This window comes from Schistocerca americana, chromosome 7 (genome assembly GCF_021461395.2).
Source record: "Schistocerca americana isolate TAMUIC-IGC-003095 chromosome 7, iqSchAmer2.1, whole genome shotgun sequence".
In the NCBI taxonomy this organism is placed as follows: Eukaryota; Metazoa; Arthropoda; class Insecta; order Orthoptera; family Acrididae; genus Schistocerca; species Schistocerca americana.
Window position 1 is genome coordinate 597791963 of NC_060125.1, and position 25694 is coordinate 597817656.

At 40.6% G+C, this 25694-nt stretch overlaps 1 protein-coding gene across 1 annotated transcript in view; it reads right to left on the minus strand.

The window, feature by feature from the left end:
* Nucleotides 1–19429, minus strand: part of LOC124621792 (transmembrane protein 184C) — a 76026-nt gene extending 56597 nt beyond the window's left edge. Inside the window, exons 1-3 of the mRNA XM_047147225.1 lie at nucleotides 19056–19429; nucleotides 13327–13363; nucleotides 1912–2114 (exon numbers count right to left, since the gene is read on the minus strand). Coding sequence (XP_047003181.1) covers nucleotides 1912–2114; nucleotides 13327–13363; nucleotides 19056–19318 — 503 coding nt within the window. The 5' untranslated portion in view covers nucleotides 19319–19429. The remainder of the gene's footprint in view (nucleotides 1–1911; nucleotides 2115–13326; nucleotides 13364–19055) is intronic.
* Between the last annotated feature and the right edge of the window lie 6265 nt (nucleotides 19430–25694).

Sequence of the window (25694 nt, forward strand, 5' to 3'; positions counted from 1 at the left end):
CAGCAGCAAGTTGCCTGAGCGTCTCACCATCAATGGGCTTGTGTGGCAGGAGGTACACAAGGCACACTGGGTAACTCAGGCTCAATCTATAACAGCATCACTTGCAGTGTTGTGGTTAAGGGCACAGGTAAGGGGTGGTATGTGAGCTTGGCAAGCACTGCCACCCAGTTCTTTGCCCTGTCACAAAGCACAGGAGCATCAGTATGTTTGAAATGTGTTTCTTATGGACACATGCATATAGGTCTTTCGTGTAACGGGAAAATGTAGTAAATTTTGCATCAGTTGCCTGAATCTGTTTTGCTGAAGTTATTTTTAGAGGCTATTTCTTCACAATTGACGAGTATAATGTGGCAAAGATAGTTGGCTACATTAACTTGAACATCTTCTTAGCTTCTGTAAAAGATACTAGCTTGGTGGTCTTTAACTCCTGAATATTTCTTTCCTTGTGGTATATGAAGCAATCTCAACTCCACACCACTTGCTTTCCACAACAGTTAAGACTGGATTACGAAAACAAAATATATATCCCCCGAAACTTTTTGGCAGATCAAAACTGTACGCCGAACTGAGACTCGAACTTGGGACCTTTGCCTTTTGTGGGAAAGAGCTCTACCCAAGCACAACTCACTATGGGGTTGTTAGCCGTGCTTACGTAGATCAGTCGGTAGAGCACTTGCCTGCAAAATGCAAAGGTCCCGAGTTTGAGTTTCGGTACGGCACTCAGTTTTTATCTGCCAGGAAGTTCCAAATCAGCACACATTCCATTGCAGAGTGAAAATTTCATTCCAGATATTTCATGGGCAGTAATTTCCTCAATTTGCCTGCCCCATACATGTAAGTGTGTTGTGTCGAAATTCATGGTGCTTAAAGCAGCTAAACAGATTAGGTTAAGGTCATACCTTTAGGGAGATGAACTCTGATTTTACGTTCTTTGAGAGCCCAGGTATATTAAAAGTGAAGATAATAGCAGGTGTCACCAGCATGTCACTAACTCTCTTCATAATAATGCTGATGTCTGTGACACCACCTCTGTCCCATTATTCACATATTTCTGTACCCATAACATCCTTGCACGACACAGTCCCTTAGGTGTAATTTACCATGGTGTGCACTTCAGTCACAATGTGATATTTGTCTAGAAGCATGGCATTTAAAAGTGACACTGCTTGATGCGAGGTAGAGGTCTCTATTAGCAAAGCTCTGTTTTTACGCCTTTTCACTTGTTTCCAGCTTCCAGCCATTCCAGACAATATTTTCTGAATAAAAAGATGTGATAGCTTCACAACTTCCCTGTTGTCTCTCTACAATTATAAACACTTTCTGGTACTGGAGGAATTGCATTTTTTTGTTGTACTGCCATATTATTTTTGTTCACGAGTGCTCAAGTGGACGTTTGTACTGCCATATTATTTTTGTTCACGAGTGCTCAAGTGGACGTAATTGCTCACCACGAGTCCATTTGATCCAAAGGTGGTGGGGAAAGTTTTAATAAGACTAGTGAGCTCCAAAGAAGTCTCGTGAAGGGCCTTGGAAATATTTATCCAGTCTGAGCTCTCGTGACGGGGAAGGTCTTATGCAACTGAGGTGCGTCATGTCGCCTGAGATTGCAGATTTATTGAAATTTCATCCTGAAAGCTTTTAAAGCATGACCCGCTTGTATTTTTGAACTACTGCAATATATTATGTGCAAATATCCAACATAAAATGTTTTTCTTTGACTCTTTTATAAAATAAAGGCGTGAACTGATATTAATAATTATCACTTTACAAACTTTTTTGAGATCTATTAAATTAGCTCACAACTATACAATATTGAGGACTTCAAAGACAATGCGTGATGGTGGTGACAATTATGACTATCACATTACAACAGAGAATAAAATAATCTTAGAATAATATATTTTTGCTTACCATCCCATTTCCCATGGACCAAGACAGCACAGGGGGAAGATGTGGTGCACTTGTGGCTTCAGTTCTAGATTGGCCTCCAGATCCATCTCAGCATTCAGATAATTTAAAAGATAAGTCATAAAATTGTATATAACATATGCTTCATAACATTCTCTGAGACTATCATAATAAATTGACTGCTGCGGACAGAGAAGACCTATCCACTGCAACAGACAAAAGACATACAAAAACTAGATTAAAAGATGAATACAACAGTACCAAATAAGTGACTGTACAGATATACAGCACTGAAAGAACTAAGTCAAAACAAGGCCCCGGCAGTAGACAACATTCCATTAAAACTACTGACAGTCTTGGGAGAGCCAGCCATGACAAAACTCTTCCATCTGGTGAGCAAGATATATCAAACAGGTGAAATACCTTCAGACTTTAAGAAGAATATAATAATTCAAATCCCAAAGAAAGCAGGTGTTGATAGGTGCGAGAATTAGCGAACTATCAGTTTAATAAGTCATGGCTGCAAAATACTAACATGAATTAATTACAAACAAATGGAAAAACGCACAGAAGCCGACCTCGGGGAAGATCAGTGTGGATTCCGTTGAAATGCTGGAACACATGAGGCAATATTGACCTACAACTTATCTTAGATAATAGGTTAAGGAAAGGCAAACCTATGTTTTTAGCATTTGTAGACTTAAGAAAAGCTTTTGACAATGTTGACTGGAATATTCTCTTTCAAATTCTGAAGGTGGCAGGTGTAAAATACAGGGAGTGAAAGGCTATTTACAATTTGAACAGAAACCAGATGACAGTTATAAGAGTCAGATGACAGTTATAAGAGTCGAGGGGCATGAAGGGGAAGTAGTAGTTGAGAAGGGAGTGAGACAGGGTTGCATAATATCCCCGATGTTATTCAATCTGTATATTGAGCAAGCAGTAAAGGAAACAAAAGAAAAATTTGGAATACGAATTGAAATCTATCGAGAAGAAATAAAAACTTTGAGGTTTGCCGATGACATTGTAATTCAGTCAGACAGAGCAAAAGACTTGGAACAGCAGCTGAATGGAATGGATGGTGTCTTGAAAGGAGAATATAAGATGAACATCAACAAAAGCAAAGTGAGGATAACGGAATGTAGTCAAATTAAATCAGGTGATGCTGATGGATTAAATTAGGAAATGGCACACTTAAAGTAGTAAATGAGTTTTGGTATTTTGGGAACAAAATAACTGATGATGGTCGAAGTAGACAGAATACAAAACGTAGACTGCGTATGGCAAGCAAAGTGTTTCTGAAAAAGAGAAATTTGTTAACATCGAGTGTAGATTTAAGTGTCAGGAAGTTTTAAGTATTTGTATGGAATGTAGCCCTGTATGGAAGTTAAACATGGACAATAAACAGTGTTGACAAGAGGAGAGTAGCAGCTATTGAAATGTGGTGCTACAGATGTATGCTGAAGATTAGATGTGTAGATCACGTAACTAATGAGGTGGTACTGAATAGAATTGGGGAGGAGAAGAATTTGTGGGACAACTTGACTAGGAGGGGCGATAGTCTTGTAGGACACGTTCTGAGGCATCAAAGGATCACCAATTTGGTACTGGAGGGAAGCGTGGAGGGTAAAAACCGTAGAGGGAGATCAAGAGATGAATACACTAAGCAGATTCAGAAGGAGTAGGTTGCAGCTGTTATTTGGACATGAAGAGGTTTGTACAGGACAGAACAGCATGGAGAGCTGCATCAAACCAGTCTCTGTACTGAAGGCTACAACACCACCACCACCACCACCACCACCAACAACAACAACAACAACAACAAAAACAGGTATTTTATCAAGAAATGTATTTATTTCTACAACTTAATTATTGTATTTTTAAGCTTTTCTGTCACAGTACACAGTGAACAGCAAAGCAAATTGTCCATGACTGTTTTACCTTCTTTACAAACAAAAGGAAGACAGTCAGGAGTTAATGTTTCATCAGCATTAGGATCATTAGAAGCATGAATGCAAATATGGATTTTACAACAATTTTTGAAGAAAACATTCTTGTGTCTGCTTAACCTGCTTTAGAGAAACTACAAAATATCTAAATCTGGGTGGCCTGATTGTTATTTATACCCTACTTCTTCCTTCTGAAAGCCTGTTTGGTATTTCTTGTATTGTACCACCTTACTAAGAAGAAAGGGTTTACTACAAACAGAACACAACTGTTTCAATATTTTAATATCCTGTAGTGATGACAAGTGACAGCCACAGCAGATGTCAGAAGATCAGCTAATTATTTGGCAAATGTTAAAAGGATTCACACGCTGGCCTCTGAAATGCCTTCTCCTTGCTGCAATGCAGAGTTCCATGACCTTAATTCTGTTAGTGTTTTATGCTTTTCCTTGTGTATTTGAGCACTTGGTTACCCACCAAAACTTGTGATAGTGTATATTGTGTGTTAGGGATTACATCACATTTTATTGTTCATGTGTTGAATGTGAAGGAAAGTGATTTATCAGAATAAAGTGGTATTATAAACGACACATTGATACATATCTCATTCTTGCTATGACCAGAACACAATATTGAGTTTGCAAGCCCACAGACATGTGACAGAGCTGATCCTGATGTGATCACAGCTAGAAAAAATAAACCAGTGATATAGAAGTATTGCGGCGAACTTCCTTCGTGAATCATAAATTAGTGAAATGATGGACACACCAACAACATCTAGACTTGCAGTTCGGCTACCCCTGTTTTGGCCACACAGCTTGGCACTATGGTTCATGTAGGTAGAGGCAAGTTTCCTCCATGCTGACGTGAAACCAATTCCACAAAATTTGCACTGGTGTCTAGTCAACTGGACCATCACTACACAGCCAAGGTTCAAGACATTATAGTTTCACCTCTGAATATGGACTCTTGCAAAGCTAAAGGCTAAGTTAATTCAAAGGGTGTCCACTTTACAGGAAGAATGAGTGTGGCAGATTCTCATACAGTACGGTATCAGCGACAGAAAACCATCCCAGTACCTTCGTCACTTAAGAAGCAAGGTTGACACATACATGGTGCCTGAGGCACTACTGCACACATTGTGGAGCAGCCGTCTGCCAGCGCAGGTGAAGGCCACTATAGCATCAAATATGGACACGTTGCTTGACGTCGCAGTGGACCTGGTGGACTGAAATCAGATTGTGATCATACCATCCCCCTGCCATGGTACTAGATGGCATGTAATAGCACCTCGGTGGTAACATGAGTGGATTATGACAGTCTCATGAACAAGACCGATGTGCTAAGTAAGCAGATGGATGAACTTTTCTGTGGCCGCAAAGCTAGAGAATGGTTCTGCAGAAGATGGAGAAGTCGTTCCACAGCGAACTCCCCATCAGCCAATGACTCAGCCCAGGCAGACGTGTGTTGGTACCACAAGAAGTTTGGAGACCAGGTACAGAAGTGTACTGTGCTGCATACCTTGCTGAGTGGTAAACAACAGGCAGAAGTAGTCACTCCAGATAGTTAGTCATCGTCCTTGCATCTCTTAATCACAGATCGCAAGACAGGATGCATGTTTTTAGTGGACACTGTTCTCACCTAAATATTTTGTCACAGACCCAGTTACACAAATACCAACCAGCTAGTTTATTTTGACTTTCCACGGCTAACAATATATCAACCATCGCAATGTTTGGAATGCAGCACACCGAGTTCGACATGGGACTACAACATGCTTTGGCATAAAATTTCACCATGGTGAATGTAGCAAAACCTATAATTGGAGCTGACTTTTTTTAGCGCATTATAGTCTGCTGCCAGACATCACAAATGCTCGTCTAACAGACAACATCACTGGTCTATCTGCCAATGGATTCTGTAAGAATGCGACATTATATGATGCCAAATTGATTCAGTCGAAGGGCTATGGGTACGTCAAACTTAGAACACTTTCCTGGAATCACGAGGCCTCCTGGGCCCCACAAAATATATGTCACAACATCACATTATGTCAACACTACCACAGACCCACTGACTTCATGCAGACCCATACATATTGCCCCTTATTGATAAGCTGTTGCAAAGGTGCAAAGGCAGAAATTGATGCCATGCTGAAGGAAGGCATAAGTTGCCTGTCTAGCATATCTTGGCCATCACCCCTACATTTAGTACCAAAGAACAGTGTATGGCAGCCATGTGATAATTACTGTGCCCTAAATGCTAGGTCAACGCTAGACTGCTACCATGTTACTTTATTGAGGGATTATAATTATGCACTATTTGGGAAAAAGGTTTTAACTTACTACACTGTGCAAGGGAATACACACATATTCTTGTAGTTGATAGAGATATTCCAAAAATTGACATTAAAATGCCGTTTGATATATGCGAAAGAATGTTTATGATGTTTCAATTGAGAAATGCTGCCCAGACATGTCAAAGATTTATAGATTCAGTTTCACAGGGCTTGCAGTATTGCTTTGCATATCTTGATGGAAGACTAATTTTTAAGCAACACCAGATGAACACAAACAGCACCTGATTGAGGTATTTAGATGCCTTGATAAATAAAGAATAATGTTGAACACCTCAAAGTGCTTTTTTGCCATCTTATATCATCAGCCAGATCACTGACATTACTGGAGAAAGTTGAAGCTATTTTAAGTATTGCGGAGTCAGAAACTGCTAAAGAAGTACGAAGATTCCTGGGAGTTGTTAACTTTTACTGATGTCACCTACCTCATGTGGCAAACTCCAAGAGTCTCTTACTGCAGCTTTAGCTGGTCCTAATGTTAAAGGCAAAATGCCAGTGCAGTGGACCGAATCAACAGATACTGTGTTCAAAGCAGCTAAAAAAAGTATAGCAGATACAGCCCTTCTTGCACATCTGGCTTTAGAAGCACCTCTCTCATTCATAGTAGATACTAACCAAACCGCAATCAGTGCTACATTGCAACAGTATGTAGACGAGGCGTAGCAGCCTCTAGCATTCTTTTCATGAAAACTCTCTCTGGCTCAGCAACAATGGAGTGTATAAGATTGTGAGTTGTTGGTGGTTTATGAGTTCATTAAATACATTCATACACAGCTGGAAGCAAGAGATTTCATTGTTTATACAGATCATGAACCCCTAATTATGCCTTTCGGAAAAATAATGATAAATGTTCCCTGAGAAAATACAAGTCAACTGGAATTCATAGCACAATTCACCACCAATGTAAGGAATATATCAAAAACTAACAATGTAGTGGCAGCCTGCCTGTCCCAGGTGAGCAGTATCATTAAGACAGTTGACTTCATGCAGCTAGCACAAGCACATGATTCTGACGAGGAACTTCACGATTTTTTAAAAATATACTGCATCTTATCTTCAATTTAGGCCTGTCGATGTTCCAGCCATAAGCAGCAAGTTGAACTGTAAAGTTCTGAACAGAAAAACTCATCCATTTGTTCCTTCAGCACTACACAAGCAAGTCTTTGAAATCTTACATAACTTATGCCACCCATGTGTGAAGGCAATAATTAACTAATTTTTGTATTTAATTTCTTGAAGGATGAATCTACAGCCAGTTCTGCACTTTTATTGTCCTGTATAAAGTTAATTATTTACTGCAAGTTCATTTTAACAATAACATCACCATATGGTAAATCTATTTAATATAGCAGAATAGGTAGGTCAAGAGAGTTCAGTGATCTCGAACATGGACTAGTCATTGGATGTCACTCGAGTAACAAATTCATGATGGGCAGTTCAAGTTGCCCAAGTCAGTTGATGATGATTTGATTGTTAAGTGGAAATGTGAAGGAACAACCACAGCATATCTCATGTACTGATGGACAAGAACTGTTGTGGGTTATGGTTGGTTGTAAAAAACTCACATGAAATCAGTGGAAGGAATCACTTGTGAACTATGAAGTGCTACAAGCAGTCCAGCTAACACAATGACCGTTTGCAGGTAGTTAAAAAGAAAGGAGTATAATGATCAAGCAGTTACTCCTAACCCACGTATTTTTGCAGTTGAAAGCTAAGCGACACTTGTGGTGATGCAAAGAGCAACAACACTGAACAGTGTATGATGGGAAATGAGTAATTTTGAGTGATGAATTATGCTGTATCCTGGGCAGTTTGATGGAAGAGTTAATGTTTGGCAAATGTATGGAGAACATTACCTGCCATCATGAGTAGTTCCAATACCGAAGTGCAGAGATGTTACAGTATGGGGGTGTTTCTTCTAGTTAGGGCATGGTCTCTGCATTGTGTTTGCTAAATGTGGAAGGATATGAAAACATCTTACAACACTGTACAATGTGTACAGTACAGAAACAGTTTGGAGATAATGACCGACTGAATCAGCAGGATGATGCACTCTTTTATAAAGCAGTATTTGTGAGTCAATCGTTTGTAAAATGGACTGGCCTGCCCAGAGTCCTGACCTGAACCCAATGAAACATCTTTGGAACCAGTTAGAATGCCGACTTCACTCTGACCTCAGTGTGCAACATTATTAACTTCTCTGGTTTCGGCTCTTGAGGAAGACTGGGCTATCCTTCACCCATAGGCATTCAGATACCTTATCGAAAGTGTGCCCAGCAGAGTTGAAGGTGTCATATATGCAAAGGGTGGACACACCCTGTAGTAATGTCCACTAATAGGTGTCCAGAACCTTATGATCAAAAAGTATTTATACACAAGGTATAATCAAAATGTAATGGGTATTCTTCTTTTTCTTAAAGAATCTTTATTTACTCATCAATGCCAACTTTGTCCTTTCAAAGTAATCCCACACAGATTAACCCACTTGTGCCAGCACTTTTTCCGATCTTGAAAGCACTTCTGGAACTCGCTTTTCATTATGGTGTCCAGCTCCTTCAGCAATTTTGTTTTTATCTCATCAATTGCAACAGAACTATGTCCTTTCGTGGTTCTCTTCAGTCTCAGGAATAGAATGAAGTCGCAGGGGGCCATGTCCGACAAATACAATGGCTGATGTCACGTAATGGTTTTATTTTTTGTCAAAACATCATGAACAAAACAAGCATTGTGGTGTGAGTAGGGGCATTATCATCATAAAGTTTCCACGAGTGGTTGTGCCACAATTCTGGCCATTTTGTGCAGGTTGCTTCATGCAAGCAGTGCATAACTTGCAGCTAGTATTCCTTACTGACCGTATGACCATAAGGCTCGTGATGCACTGTCCCATTGTAATCTAAGGAAACAGTGAGAAAAAGCTTTACATGTGTTCAAACTTGGTGAATTTTTTACAGTCTTGGCTCTTCAGACAGTTTCCACTGGGACAACTGAGCCTTGGTTTCAATGTCATACCTGTATACCCACATTTCTCCACCTGTTATAGCCTAAACTTTAGAAGTTTTGGATTGTTTTTGACTTAATTCAGCAATTCTGGAGCGATGTCTACATGACATCATTTTTTGGTCAAAATTCGACAGTTTCAGAACAAACTTCTGCTTACATCTTTCCATGTCCAACAGATCCAAAAAATTGCTTGGCATGAGCCAAAGGATATGCCGGCATCATCAGCAACCTCTCTGATGGTGATTCAGAGATTTTACAGAACCACTTGCTTTAATTCTTCAACATTGTCATCAGTAATTGATGTGTTACGGCACCCAGGGTGGTACATCGGACACTCCAGTAAGTGGGGAGCACGGAAATCAGAGCAGTTTACACAGTTAGGTGGTGGGGTGCAAGGGCTCCCCACAAGAAGAGGGTAGCACGGTCACCACAGATGGGAGTGGCATCACATCATCACGAGGACATGTGGTCAAACTTGAGCCAACAGAAGCAATGCATGGGAGGTGGAATGTATGGTTTGACGTCGCATTTATATACAATTATTTTGACTTTCTCAGGCACAGTATCCCACTCAAATGCTAGTGTTTACACGATAGTCCTTAGGGCCTCTCCGGACATACCAGATGAAACGAACACCATGTCGTTCCAGATTGACCCCAAGTTCATCATCAGCCTAGAGGAGAAGGCCCCTATGGAAAATTACACTCTGTGTCATTTTGAGAGACTTGTGAGGAGTGGTATTCAATGTGATGTCTCCTAATGGCTGCAAGCATGGAGGGAGGCCAACTGACTGGCAGAAGTTGTCTTTAGCCAGATCTCATCCTGCCTAAGGACTCAACTTCACTGAACATTTCCTCAATGTGTTCCACAAAGAAAAGGTGTTTCATGGTAGTAAAAGTCTCCCCATCAGTCCTGGTACAGATGAGGAACCATGGAAAGGGTTTCCCCCAAGTTAGCAAACCTGGCCCTCCTCCCAGGGGTAGCCAAGAGGGGAAAGGCAGAAACAGGAACTGAGACAGAAATATTCCTAGGGAGAAATGTCACCACAGAAGAGTGGCCAGAGTGTTCAACATGTCTCATGTGCCAAACGTCCATCCTGGTATCACCTATTCTGAACAGGGGCTCACTTCGTGAGTGCACCCAGCCATAACAACGGCCGCCTGGCAGGACGGTCGTTGCCAGGAGTTCCGATGCCTCAAAAAGATGGGCAACCACAGGCGTGCACAAGGGGTTCACAGCACAGGTACCAGTAGCATAATCCCTGTGGTGTCAGAGGGCTCAGAAAAATGGGTACATAACAGCCCCACCATACGGACTGGCTACTGATCTGGTGATCTAGCAAGACGGTAAAAGGGTTATGGCAGGGAGAGGGTGAGGAGGAGAGGGTGAGGAGGAGAGGGAGAGGAGGAGAGGGAGAGTAGGAGAGGGAGAGGAGGAGAGGGAGAGTAGGAGAGGGAGGAGAGGAGGAGAGGGAGAGAAACCCATGCCAAAGACGCTAAGGAGAGAGTTCTTCCCCATCTGGATCACACTACAGATTTCAGATTTAGAGATGGATGTCAAACCTCTGAGGGCAACCAAAAAACAAAGGTGGAAAAGGAAGAGGAAACCACACGATGAAGCGAAGTCAAAAGGATAGCCAGGCTGACATAAATAAGAACACCAAGACATATAAATGTAGGGCCAAAGGGAAAGGAAAAGGGCAGGGAAGGAGAAGGAACAGTAAGGTATACTAGTCCAGAAAATAAGAATGGCTGCAATAGCACAGGGATCCGTAAGCGCCACCCACGTACCCACAAAAGAACTGTGGGCCCCCTGCAGCAGGGGGAGGGGGGCATACAGTATCAAAGGCTGCATTATGGGATAGAACAAATGAGCATATCGACATAACTAAAAGTAGAAGTTAACCATTTTTCATTGGGAACATATGCATATGCTCATACAGAGCTCCATCAAAATCCGTGACAGTCACGTGGGAACCTTTTCTGAAACTTGACCACTTGACAAGGAATGGCCCTTAAGCTATTTTAAATATATAGAAGAAAAGTAAATAACTAATATACTGAAATGGAATATATTTTTATGATTTTGCCTCCCAGAGTCCTCTTACATTGTATGAACATTTTTAATAAGACGGAACAGTGGCACACACCTCCTTCACAACCTTCTTATGAGTGCATGACGTGTTTTGTGAATAGAGGACAATCAGCAGAGGCAGTGCAGTCTCATGGCTACCTCAGTCACCTGATCTCTCCGCCTGTGATTTTTACATGTGGGACAAACTGAAGGATCAGGTGTATTCAAATAATCCTACAATAAAATTTATTCCACAGATTAGGGACATGACAGTATACAAATTATTAGTATTACAGAACTGTATATGCACTTTGACTGCCAGGCTTAAGAATGGTGTGAAGCTATCACTTGCTGCAATTAGAGCTTCTAGATGATGTGGCACGGAATCCAAGATGTCCTGGATATGCTCTTGGGTAAGACACTGCCACATGGTTTGTACATGCAGCCATAAAACTCCAGAAGTGGTAACAAAAGGACAAGAATGAACATATTGCCACAGGGTCATATTCCAGACATGTTTGGCCAACTTTGATAGGTGAACCTGCTGGCCAGGAAAGCAGTCATGCAGGTCATTCTTCAAAGAAGGCTCGCACATTTCTTGCCACATGTGGGCAGGTTTTGTCCTGTTGAAATGTGACATGTGCAGCTGTCTGCAGGAGAGAAAAATGCCTCAGGCTCTAAAACTTCCTTATTGAGTGGCTGGTGTTCAGATTTCTCTCAGTGCGTAGGATACAAGGATGTATGTTATAGCTAATGGCATTCACATTTGGCATTCATCCATTATGCCACTCGACAATGCAGTCTGTTCCACCGCATTCACCAGAGTAGCACGAAACATGTACACAGCATCACAGTTGGACAAACTGAAGCACAACTATTACAAAAAATTACATTCCACCACTCAGAATGGCAGTGATGGTGTTCACATGCCCAAAGCAGTCTGAGGTGCTAGTGGTTTCTGGTCAGTAGAAGCTGACACTATGTCTTGCATGCCACCACACACACACACACACACACACACACACACACACACACACACACACACACACACACGCGCGCGCGCGCGCGCGCGCGCGAGCATATGTGAACCCATGCACGCGCACACACGTCACTGTCATAGCCTGTGGCTTGTATGAGCCACGGTGTCACAGTAAGATAAACCCATTTCCTAGAGACTAATCAGTCTGCCACATTTGAACTCACTGACATGCTGATATTACATCCTTTAACACTGGTAGTCATACCAGCACTTGCTCACTGTTTTCACTTTGTTTGACACTTTTGCACCTACTGTGTGTGCTGCAACAGTGATGTATCTGGTCACACAAAAGAGGTCACTGCAGGGCCAACATGTATGCCATCTCTCTGCAACCTTAATCACTTATTATGATTCCAATGTTCTGCCCATACTCCAATTTTGAAGTGACTCAAAGATGATTGCCTCCGGGTGCTCCAATTTCCACAAACAGTTGCGGCTCTCTCTCTCTGTGTGTGAGTGTGTGTGTGTGTGTGTGTGTGTGTGTGGGGGGGGGGGGGGGGGGGGTCTTGCATGTCAATCTGAGCTAAAACTCCAGAGTTTCTAATTTACTACAATCTTTTACACATAGCAACAACTTTTTTCCAAGCACAATAAGGATAATTATACTTCTCATCACTGTGATGATTAACAATATAATCAACACACATGATGATGAAAATCTTATCTCTCTCCTTTTCAAAAGGCAAATAACACATCTGGTTACTCCTAGTAACTTCTGAATTGTTTAAGAATGAAAAGTTACTTTGTGAATTAGGTACAGCAGTGGTTAAGACACTATTATTATTCGTCAGGGAGGGTGGTTGAAGACCTCACTGAAATACCAGTGCCAAATTACAAAGAATTATCCAATTACATTTTTTGTGCTGTTTTTTTTTTTTTTAATAGTTTCCCACTGCAATGGCTATCGTGTTATTGAGAAACAAAAAGTTCCAGGACTTTTTAGTTCAAATCCCAACATAGAAATTTGTGAGTTAGTCACTAAAACTGATTCCAAATATACTTACAGCATTCAGTGCATATATTGGAACCATCCATAGTATCCTGCAAACAGAAACAATGGAGAAGTCAGTTACATAAATTGAAACACAAAAGCCAGAATGTAATTTACAGACAGCGACAGATACAGAGAAAGAAAATTACGCAAAACATACAACACTGGCAAATTATAGATGGAATACAAGCAACAGAACAAGTACACACTATCTCTCAATGTTTAGTGATGATAAAGCAACTGGTTTTAGGGCCCTAATTCCTCAAAAAAATTGAAAATGTGTCTTACATTAACCCAGTAGTCACTTAAAACAGTGGACATACCTCTAGCCAAACCATTTATTGCTCTCTTGTCATCACAAAAATAAGATTCAGTTAAAATATGGCACACTGTTGCAGAGTTGTCACATGTGGCACATTCTAGAGGAGCTTCAGTAAGGTGTGCGTATTTATTTATTTATTTATTACAGTGTAGCACATTGCCTATGATTTAAGTATAAGCTGTATTCATTTGGACTCAAATTATTGCTAATCAACAGACATTCCTTTCTCTGTACATTAGCATCCAATGACAGAAAATGGACTATTAAAGTTAACACTATACTTCTTCCTAACCTTGCAAGTTTTTTACAATTAATGATGATTATGTCATACCCAACTATATCTACTTATTACTGTCCTACAACTTGTTTCCTTCATATGGGCAACTGACATATGCCATAACTAACTGAAATTTGTTAGGAATAGAATGACACCATTTTTTGTCTGCCACTGTCCACAACACATTGTGTCATGCCTTGGTCAGAAGGCATGTCCTACTGCTTCCTTTGGTCCTGAGGAGTTTTCTATGGTAGAATCTGCCTCTTCTGTTGTCTGCTGGCTCCACAGTTGCAAGAGATGACTCCCCTTTCCTGAAAGATTATCACTGTTGCTGATGAGGAGCGCAGCCACACACCATCTCACATCACTCTGGTTCTAGTTCCTTGGGTGGCAAAGATACAAACCACACCTGTTTTTCCACTCCAGTGCTATCGTTATGATTGCCGTGCGAGTACTGTTGGCGGTTCATCTGCTGCAGCTGTTGACTCCATAAGGTCTTCCTTACACCCACCCAATGCGCAGCAGATAGGGGTTGAGTGATAAGATGACACGCTATCCAAGCCTTTTCCTCAAACAGCATCGGCAGTACTGCCCAAAGATCTGCCAGTTTGTCTTGCAACACAGTATGTTCTTGATGTCAAGTCTTACATGATGGTTCAGTTCAGTTGTTGTCAACTAGTATCGGCAACATGGCAACATTGGCATACAGAGGACAAACCCCCAAACCCCCCCCCCCCTCCCCCAGTATTTTCTGGTGCACCTTCTTCACTACAGGTATGTTCGTAAGTTTCACTGTGCCCCATTCCATGCCAGTAGGTGGCCTAAGGCCCATAAACTTGGGTATCATCCCATAGTTTCCATCATAGGAGGAGGGTCTTATTTTGGATTTGGTGTTTGCCTGTTTTCCGTCTGCCAATTAAATTCTGAAATTCGTAATTGATTTGTGCCCCTTTAGCCTATGTATCACCGTTTTTTTTTGTTTTTTTTTTTTTTTTTTTTTTTTTTTTTTTTTCCTGTATCTGGAGATTGAGGGAGCATATCCAAAGTATTACCTACAATACCTCAACTGACACAGTATCAAAAGCTTCTATCACCCACAGAAGTATTCCGCATTGGACCCTATTAACCACCTATGCTGGTGTTATTAGCAGAAGACTAGGTACCCAAGCACTCACACAGTATCCCATTACCACAGTTAGGATAGCCTTATGATTCATTTTATTATTTGTCTTGGTAGTTTATAATCACAACTGGCTAAACCAATAATTCTGTTCATCTTGTACTGCCTCTCTTGCACAATTTTTCAATATGTGCACTATGATTTGTCGTTTGTCCAAAAAGGTGCCAAAGTATCTGGTGATGGACTTTCTCTTTATGAACCTGCTGCTTAGTTTCATCATTGGGTGTCGTAACAGTTTTTCCTTTAACAACACTTATGCAGCCTTCTGAAGTTAATTATGATGCAGTATGAAGCCACAGGTCACATGACAATATGAAACTTCCTGGCAGATTAAAACTGCGTGCCGGACCGAGACTCGAACTCGAGTCTTGGTCCGGCACACAGTTTTAATCTGCTAGGAAGTTTCATATCAGTGCACACTCCGCTGCAGAGTTAAAATCTCATTCTGGACACATGACAATACCTTACTTCAAGTAGAGCTATAATGCTCTTATTTTGTTCCAGTACCTGGTCAAGCAAATCAGTTTAAGTGTTTATGTTCATTCTCATTCTCTTCCTGCAATTCTCTTTTCCATATACCAATAGCTGACATTCACACCAGTTATATCATTGACTGCAAGGAGACCTTACACTGTGTCACTGCATTTTCTACTAAAACTGATTATGATGCGTGTTAGTACCAGCAGAACAACCCTAATTACCAACAACCCTAATCACCATTTCTTCAAAGAGGTAGAAAGTGATGGTTCACTAGATTCCATGCAGAGGCTTGGAATAGGGCTGTAGGAAGTATGATACTCGGGACTGTAGTTACATATAATAACCAACAGGTTGTATGATTCCACAGAAATATATTTTGTTGTCTTACAAGATAAAAAACATGTTGTCACAAACATCGATCAGAGCGAACTAACTGCAGGTCCAGAGAGGTTAGCTGAGCTACCTCAGGGCAGCGATATTGTTCCAGGTGACCCCATGGAGTTAAGTCCCCACAGAGCTATAAGTCTCCTTTGACTGCCTGAGACCTAAATGGTTTACTACATCCAGCCTCTTTAGATACAACATTCAAGCTGAAACTTAGATGGTACAAATCTAGTCTGTATAGTACTTGATGAAGACTCGGATGCATTGTTGTAGACAAGACCTGTTTGCATCCTAGACATCTCCTCCAATGATACACTTTAAAAATGCTTTGAGTGATCTAACTTTAAGGTTTTTGAAATGCTGGTAGCCATGAGAGACATCCATAAAATATGAGACCCAACAATTTGACTGAATGATTAAAATGGAGCATGGTGGCACTAAAATATAATTCTGTTTTATGAAAATTGCAACAGAAACATATTATGTTATCAATGAAAAATAAAAATTACTTTCTTCTATCCTCATATCAGTCTCTCGAAGAAGGGATCGGTTGGTAGGACATGTCCTGAGGCATCAAGGGAATTTAGTATTGGAGGGCAGAGTGGAGGGTAAAAATCATAGAGGGAGACCACGAGATGAATACACTAAGCAGATTCAGAAGGATGTAGGCTGCAGTAGGTACTGGGAGATGAAGAAGCTTGCACAGGATAGAGTACCATGGAGAGCTGCATCAAACCAGTCTCAGGACTGAAGACCACAACAACAACAATCAGTCTCTCAAGTGTAACAGACAGGTTTTGAATGTAAACTGGGAGGAGCTGTAGAGTTTTGACATTTCAGAGTAACTATAACAAGTTCTTATCAATCCCACACAGACCTCTTCAAAAAGCTGGGTATTTTGACAAGTACTACACAATACATATATTCAGTAATGTCATTCGTCAGTAGCAGTAATTGTCTTTTCACAAAAAAAGAGTGAAAACTATTAAAAGTGTAGTAGGAATAAAAACAACCTCTACAAAGGTGTACAGAGAGTACAGAAAACAGTCATGGGTACAGGTACAGATGTATACAACAATCCGATGCAGCACATCAAATGTCATGTAGAGAATTTATGAGAAAATTAAGACTGAATTACCCAATTTCTATTAGGCAACTGCTTTTATACCATTGAAGAATATCTTCACAGGTTAATTTAGAATTATAATTTATTCCTACTACACTTTTAATAGTTTTCACTCTTTTTTTGTGAAAAGACAATTACTGCTACTGACGAATGACATTACTGAATATATGTATTGTGTAGTACTTGTCAAAATACCCAGCTTTTTGAAGAGGTCTGTGTGGGATTGATAAGAACTTGTTATAGTTACTCTGAAATGTCAAAACTCTACAGCTCCTCCCAGTTTACATTCAAAACCTGTCTGTTACACTTGAGAGACTGATTGTTGTTGTTGTGGTCTTCAGTCCTGAGACTGGTTTGATGCAGCTCTCCATGGTACTCTATCTTGTGCAAGCTTCTTCATCTCCCAGTACCTACTGCAGCCTACATCCTTCTGAATCTGCTTAGTGTATTCATCTCGTGGTCTCCCTCTATGATTTTTACCCTCCACTCTGCCCTCCAATACTAAATTGGTATTATGACAGTCTCTTGCATGTATGTTTATACTGTAGTTACCTAATATACACTAAAGAAAGCGTGGTTAACTTTGATCTTAGGATGTCAATAGACTAACATAACACAAAAAATGGACATGTAATCTATATGCCAAATGTCAGGTTTGCAAAGTACCACATTAGTTGTATGTGCCTTTGTCTTACATATTTTAACAAACTACCTAAAAATATCCACTTAGTGAATCTGAATAAATTTCAGATGACAATAATACAATGGATGAAGGGTATAGCAAGTTATAAGGTGAAAGATTTTAAGTGTGTACAATAAATGACTGAATTTTGATTCTGGAGTACATTCCCTATATAAAATTATGAATTGTAATATTTTATGAAGTTCTTAATGTGACATGTTGATTCATTTGGCATACCATATTAGATTTATGAACAAAGGTCAGTATGTATAACAGTGTGCATTACTATAGTTAATGCCTTTTTGTAACATAACTGATAACTGAATAGTGTAATGTTAGAACTAAATGTATATAGCCTTTACACACCTTTACACGGCAACAATAACTGCATGTCAACATGTTTAAAGCTGAATAAATATTCTCTTATAATGGTGTGGTCAGGCCTTGTGCAATACTGAGCTGTGGGTTCTGCCTGTTATATTTTATTAACATTGTGCAGAGAACCACTTAATTGTTACGGGCATTTTATTCACATATTCAGGAGCTGAAGTTTTTGCATTAGGCTTGATTATAACACTTGCATCACCAACAAAGAGAATGATTTATGATTCTTGAATCTATGGTAGCAGACTGAATACTGTTCCTTGGGTACACCAGCTGTGATTATTGGCCATTCTGAGGAAGTTATGCAATCCCTGGATTTCATAATGTGACACAGTGCATTATTTTTATTAGACTGGATGAAACCCAGTAATCAGGAAGTGGTCACATACCACAATACTAGAGCTGCTCTACGAAAATACAATGGACTGCTCATTCAAATGATCTTCATAAGTCACAGAGAATATCAGCTACTAGTATTCTGTCATTTATGTTTTGTATAATCTACCTGAAAATGGCACTCACAGTTTGTTTATGTGGGGTACCAGTACACTGTAATCAAGTAATTGTAAGCAAATGGGAGACTCTGTAAGGCCTTAAAAACCTGCACTGAGTATGCTATGTTTCAGAATGGTACAGGCCATTAAGCTGCATTACTAAACATACCTACTTCCAAGAAAGATCCAGTAACAGCTGTCTAGGTCATAGATATTACTTTAAAATAATAAAAATCATCAGCCCTAGTTCAATTATTACAGTTTTATGATGGCAAAAACTATCCAAGTTGCTCACCTGGCATTTTGAAACTACGGATTAGGTTTGACATTACAAACGTGTAAGATCTTACTTGCAGTTCGTTACTGCCTTCCATTCATTAGGTGACAGGAGACGTTTGTAAACACAGACTTACCTGATAATGTGCTTCTGTAGATGCGGTTTTGTATAAAATACCATATGCTGAATGATTTCCCATATCGAGATGGGTAAGGCCATTAATGCAAAGACTCCACCAACGAGTGTCCCTTGGTCTTCCTTCGTGAAACCATTGTTCATAGCATTTACAACAAGTACTGGTAGTACTACAACTATTACAAGAACATAAATAACCACTACGACAGGTCTTATCCACATCCGCCATTTCTGAAAGAATTCGCGGCACGACTCCCCACACATTTTTCGCTATCATTACATACACAGTAGCAACCAAATATCGAGCAACTTCAAATGTCAAAGTATTATCCGCAGCTGACTGCCATCCGCCATAGCCAATGTCGACAAACGAAGTTCAACAACGCTTCACGCGATTTACAGAATCAGCGTCAGATGGCGACACCGAAGTACTTAGCATTTGATTGATTACGCGGGTTTTTTAAGAACCACTCCGCACAAGACGTGTACGTATGTCGTCCGCAAAAGAGACGGAGGATTTTCTGTATGGGCTATTTCTCGCAGTATGCTGAATTGGTTTGGACGCTGTAAGTTAGCCATTATTCTTTACTGTTCATTTTACTGTTGCTGTTTTTGTGGCCTTAACAGGCCATACTGGGGTGCCGCCGAGATGAGCCTGCGCGAAGAGTGCAGGCACATTGGTGGTACGAAGACTGGCTGAAATAAAAAGAGGAAGGACGGTCTAAGAATTAACTGTCTATTGCTAACACGGGTGGTACGAAGACTGACCGAATAAAAAAGAGGAAGGACGGTTTAAGAATTTACCGTCTATTGCTAACACAGTGCACTTCGTTCACACTGCTGTCACCTGCATAGTTCGCTCATGTTTAACAGTGGAGTTCTTATTGCTACTTAACCATGATGTAGGTTCTCAAAGGTCGGTGAATGGATGCTGAAGCCAATGTGCTACTTGAGCGAAGGGTTCCGATTTGTTCAGGTCTGCGCCGAGTGATGATTGGAGCGAGATTCGAGGACCGCGAAGAGAGCAAGCAAAAGGAGGCGAGGACCATATGAAATTTACTTGCCCCTCCAGCGATAATACCCTTGCGGTTCCCAAGTTTAGTTTGGAAAGATCAGATATGCAAATAAAAATTCAGGAACAAGCAGGAATATCAAGTAAATCATATTACGGGAGTTGTTAGTCGTTGTGTGTATAGACAGCTACTCTCTGTGTGTATATCTAGATCAATGGTTCTCAACCTGGGGTAATTACCACCTGAGGGCCAAAATTTACTTTTTATATTTTCTGAGGGATAAGAAGTAAACGATTCGATTCTGTTTCAGTCGTGAAACTAAATTATTTTCAAAAGATCATTACTATTATCACAATTGTGTAAGACTCTAATAGTGATTATATAATTTATCATCAGTTACTTTTTGTCAGTTAGTGGCATTAATCCGGTGGAGGTTACAGGTTCCTCACGTGGTCCACCCACTAACACGTATGTTGTGCCTTGTCTCGTAGACAGCTGATGACAAAAGTGAGGCATTCGCACAGGAAATGCTAAATATCTCAAGAAAATGTGTTTTCCAGTTTGTAAAATAGTACCTACAGTCTTTCAGAAACTGCTTTACTGTCGCTTCAAGACAGGAAAATGAGTTAATTGACAGCACGACACAGCAGTAACTAAATTAGGCCGTACGCAGTATTATTACACTGAAGCGCCGAAGAAACTGGTATAGGCATGCGTGTTCAAATACAGAGATATGCAAACAGGCAGTTGTCAGATCGGTTACTGCTGTTACAATGGCAGGTTATCAAGTTTTAAGTGATTTTGAATGTGGTGTTACAGTCGGCGCACGGGCGAAGGGGCACACTACCTCCGAAGTAGCGATGCAGTGGGGATTTTCCCGTACGACCATTTCACGAGTGTACCGTGAATATCAGGAATCCGATAAAACATCAAATCTCCGACATCGCTGCGGCCGGAAAAAGCTCCTCCAAGACTGGAACCAACGACGACTGAAGAGAATCGTTCAACATGGCAGAAGTGCAACTCTTCCGCAAATTGCTGCAGATTTCAGTGCTGGGCCATCAACGAGTGTCAGCGTGCTAACCATTCAACGAAACATCATCGATATGGGCTTTCGGAGCCGAATACCCACCCGCCTACCCTCGATGACTGACCGACACAAAGCTTTACGCCTCGCCAGGGGCCATCAACTCCGACATTGTACTGTTGATGACTGGAAACATGTTGCCTGGTCGGTTGAGCCTCGTTTCAAACTGTATCGAGCAGATGGACGTGTACGGGTACGGAGACAACCTCACACGTGAGGAATATTCCAGAACTGATCGCACGAATGATTTGTAAGCAATCTCTTTTGTACACTGATTGTATTTCCCCAGTGTTCTACCAATAAACCGAAGTCTACCATCTGCTTTACCCACCACTGAACCTATGTGATCATTCCATTTCATGTCCCTACAAAGTGTTACACCAAAATATTTGTATAAGTTAGCCGATTACAACAGTGACTCATTGATATTACAGTCATAGCATACTACGTTTTTTCATTTTGTGAAGTGCAAAGTTTTACATTTCTGAACTTTTAGAGCTGGTTGCCAATCTTTGCACCACTTCGAAATCTTATTAAGGTCTGACTGAATATTTATGCAGCTTCTCTCAGATAGTACTTCATTACAGATAACTCCATTATCTGCAAAAAAGCCTGATTTTACTATTAATATTGTTTGGAAGGTGATTAATATACAACATGAACAGCAATGGTCCCAACACACTTCACTGAGACACACTCAAAGTTACTTTTACATCTAACGACGACTCTCCATCCAAACAATGCATGCTGTGTCGTCCCTACCAAAAAGCCCTCAAACCAGTCATAAATTTCACTTGATACTCCATTAGATGTGGTACTAAGTCGAATGCTTTTCGGAAATCAAGAAATGCGGCAAGAACGTGCTTGCTTTGATCCAAGGCTTTCAGTATGTCATATGGGAAAAGTGCGGAATTTGTTTCCTATAAGGAAGCTCCTGTGTCCGTTTCAGCAGCGTGATTTTTTTCTAGCAATTCTTCATTTGTACCGCTATCGTCCCATGTGCGGCGGCGTTTGTTACAGTAAGATGGTATTGTGTTTGGCAACGTTCCTCTGTGCTAATGGCGGAAAATCTCTTTGGTAAGATCATTTCCTTCGGTAACTGACGTACTGTATCGCAGTTCTGTCTCCCCCACTGTCTGGTGTAGGGTTAGGACATCTCCTAACGTCAACTTTTGACGTTGTTGCAATGTACAGGGTGTACCTAAAGTCCGGGAGCATTTCCTGAAGCAGCTGTCCCCTTCAGCAGCACGGCCGATCCATCGATACGGCAGCTCAGTATTCAGGTACCCACGGACTTCACAATGAAAATGGGGTGGAGCCCCATCCTGCTGAAAGATGAACGGAGAGTCCGATTGCATTTGAGGCGTCAGCCATTGCTGCAACATGTCCAAGTAGGAATATTCAATGACACTGCTCTCGATGAAGATGAATGGCCCGTACAGTTTTCGATGTGGCAAAAAAAAAAAAAAAAAAAAAAAAAAAAAAAAAGAAAGAGTCTTTGGGGAATCACGCTCAAATTCAATGCTTTCGTGTGGATGCTTTGTACCCCATATTCGACAATTATGCCTGTTCACTTTCCAATTAGTGTGAAAAGTGGCTTCGTCGCTAAAAATTAAGCGATCAACAATGCCATCCCCATCCTCATTCAATTGTTGCAACTGCGAGTGAAACTCAAAACGCTTGTCTTTGTCGTCGTCATTGAGCTTCTGCACTAGCTCAAATTTAAATGGTTTCATAGACAGCTTCTGTCGCAGGACTTTCCACACTGTCCTTGGAGCCATTTCGAGTTCACGGGATGCGCTCCGCATCACCTCACTCACACTGGGACGTCCGCTTCTCTTCGCCGGGCACAAGCAACCCGTCGTAACAAATTTGTTGTGCCAGTGGTAAATGACCTTCCTTGTTGGTGGCTTCTTACCGTACTTGGTTCTAAACATCCGTTGAACAGTTGTAGCACACTTGTTTTAGTCTAACTCCAACACACAGAAAGTTCGCTCAGCACCTGAACTCGCCATGTTTGCAACTAGCGCTGCCTATCGGCAAATTACCAAACTACGCTGTGCCGGTATACAAAAAGAAAAAAAAACTTTCAGGGTTCGTCTTCACAATGACATATGTATGATATCTATGCAATGTTTGGTTCTTGTGTAAAAAATAATTTAAAGTGTTCCGGACTTTATGTACATCCTGTATTTTTAAGCACAAAAACTCGTCTGGGGCAGCCACCACGTAGGTGATCACTCTCATTACAAATATAGCAAGTTCCTACATGTCCGTTGTAAATTACGTGTACCTGATACCCACAAATCACAGTATACGAGGGAATGTTAATGTCAAATGAACGAACCCTGCTATAGTATTGTAATTGTGTTGGCTTTACCATTTCTCGTTTCTGATTTGCTTGATGTCACCGTATTTTGCAAGGACGTCTTTTAGAAAGTAACTGTCAACTTCCGCCGGCCGAAGTGGCCGTGCGGTTCTAGGCGCTACAGTCTGGAGCCGAGCGACCTCTACGGTCGCAGGTTCGAATCCTGCCTTGGGCATGGATGTGTGTGATGTCCATCAGGTTAGTTAGGTTTAATTAGCTCTAAGTTCTAGGCGACTGATGACCTCAGAAGTTAAGTCGCATAGTGCTCAGAGCCATTTGAACCATTTTTTTGTCAACTTCCGATGGCCAACTGAAAAATCGAACCCGTTTAAATTCTATATCGGCATTTCCACTGTACTCACTGATTGACCCTGATTCCGGAGTTCTGCTTTTCCTCTCGTTTTCAGCACGACTTTACGGGTTAAGACACTTTACCCAAAAACAGTACTGGCCATGTCATAGTACGCCGTGTGGATCTGGTCCGACGTGATGCAATGATATCATCAACGCGTTCATAAATTTACGGGGAACTGGGTTGCACATTTCTAGATGCCTTTTCGAGCTCAAAACACATGGTACTTTCGCTGGGAACCGTTCTAGCCATATCTGTGTACAAAAGCACTCGAGACCACTAGGAGTTAAACTAAGGTGACCATATTTTCTTCGGACAAAAGTGGGACTTTCATACATTTTCTTGGCCAAAAAGTGGGACAATTTTTATTTCTCGTTAAATATCACTTTTAATGCTAACATTTCTTCTTCCCGTGCAAATATAGCCTTCACTGATATTTGTTTGTGTGTGTGTGTGTGTGTGTGTGTGTGTGTGTATAAAACCAAACAAAGAATGGAAAGACTGGAAAGAAGTAAATTTCAAGTTTTCAGAAATTTACTTATTAAGAAATGTAACATTTATAACACAGAATGTAGAAAGACATACAGTAACAATCACTACAAAAAAAGTTCTTAGTGAACACAAGGAATTTATGGTTTTGTGGATTCCACACTACAATCATATTTCTTCAAAGATGAAATTTCATTCATCAACTCAGGTTTGCCTAATAGGTATGAATAGAATTCAGTGCAACGGTATTTACTGAAGTTTAAACACTTCGGTAAAATACACTTAACGCTCCTCACCGTAAATCTATTCCTCTCATCTGTCCACTGAGACGATAGTAAGCTGAAAACTCTTTCAACATTTGCATAGTGGGCAGGGAGTGAAAAGAAGTACTGCGCTATATTAAGCGATTCTCTGAATTGTTCATTACACTGGCAAGATCTGAAAAACCTACACCATTTTTCATGTGCCGTCAACTGATTCCATTGTTCACTGTCTGTTTCCACTTGTTGTTTTACAAATGACTGTATATGAACTATTTCATCAAATAAGAGGCTGTCATTTATTAGAATGCCCTTTTCATTTAACCACGTTAAAGTATTTTCAACTACTGACCATTCTGGTGGTTCTGTGAGCATCATCCATGAGAATACAGAAAACTCAGCTATTCCCTGTAACCATGAGGATAGTCTACCGAAGCATCATAAAACGTTGATACTGCTATGTCAAATTTCTTAACAGGCTGGTCATCACAATCATTCAGCAGTTTTTTTACACTTAGTGGTACAAAATGTTCATGTTTCCTTGAGTTTAGACTTGTCAAAGCTTTATTTAACACTGCTAATAATTCACATATGGAGTTATTCTGTTTCCCAATGCTCAGAATGGATTGTTGGAAAACACTCATTTGTAAATGTACAAAAAGTAAATAACATTCATTTATAGGATCACTGAAAAAACTCTTTAAGATTGCAGGGCACTTTGAGCTAGACTGTGACAAAAAGTAGCATTTCAAAGGTTCATACATTTTCAAGATCCTTTCTATGGCTGGCAACAATGAAAGCCACCTTGTTTTGGAAAGGGAAAATAAATTTTTGTTAAGTGACACCAACAAATTCACAGAATTCAGTGAGTTCTGCAACACGAATAGAAAAAATATGAAAATGGTTATACAACTTCGTGACAATGCAGTCAATGTCAACAGGTAAAACATCACAAGCACTTTGAAGTGTGTTATGAACAACATGTGCTGGACAACATATGCCAACAGTGTTAGAGTTTTTTAATTTTTCTTTCAGATGTGTGAAAACATTATTACCCTCTTTCTTCATTAA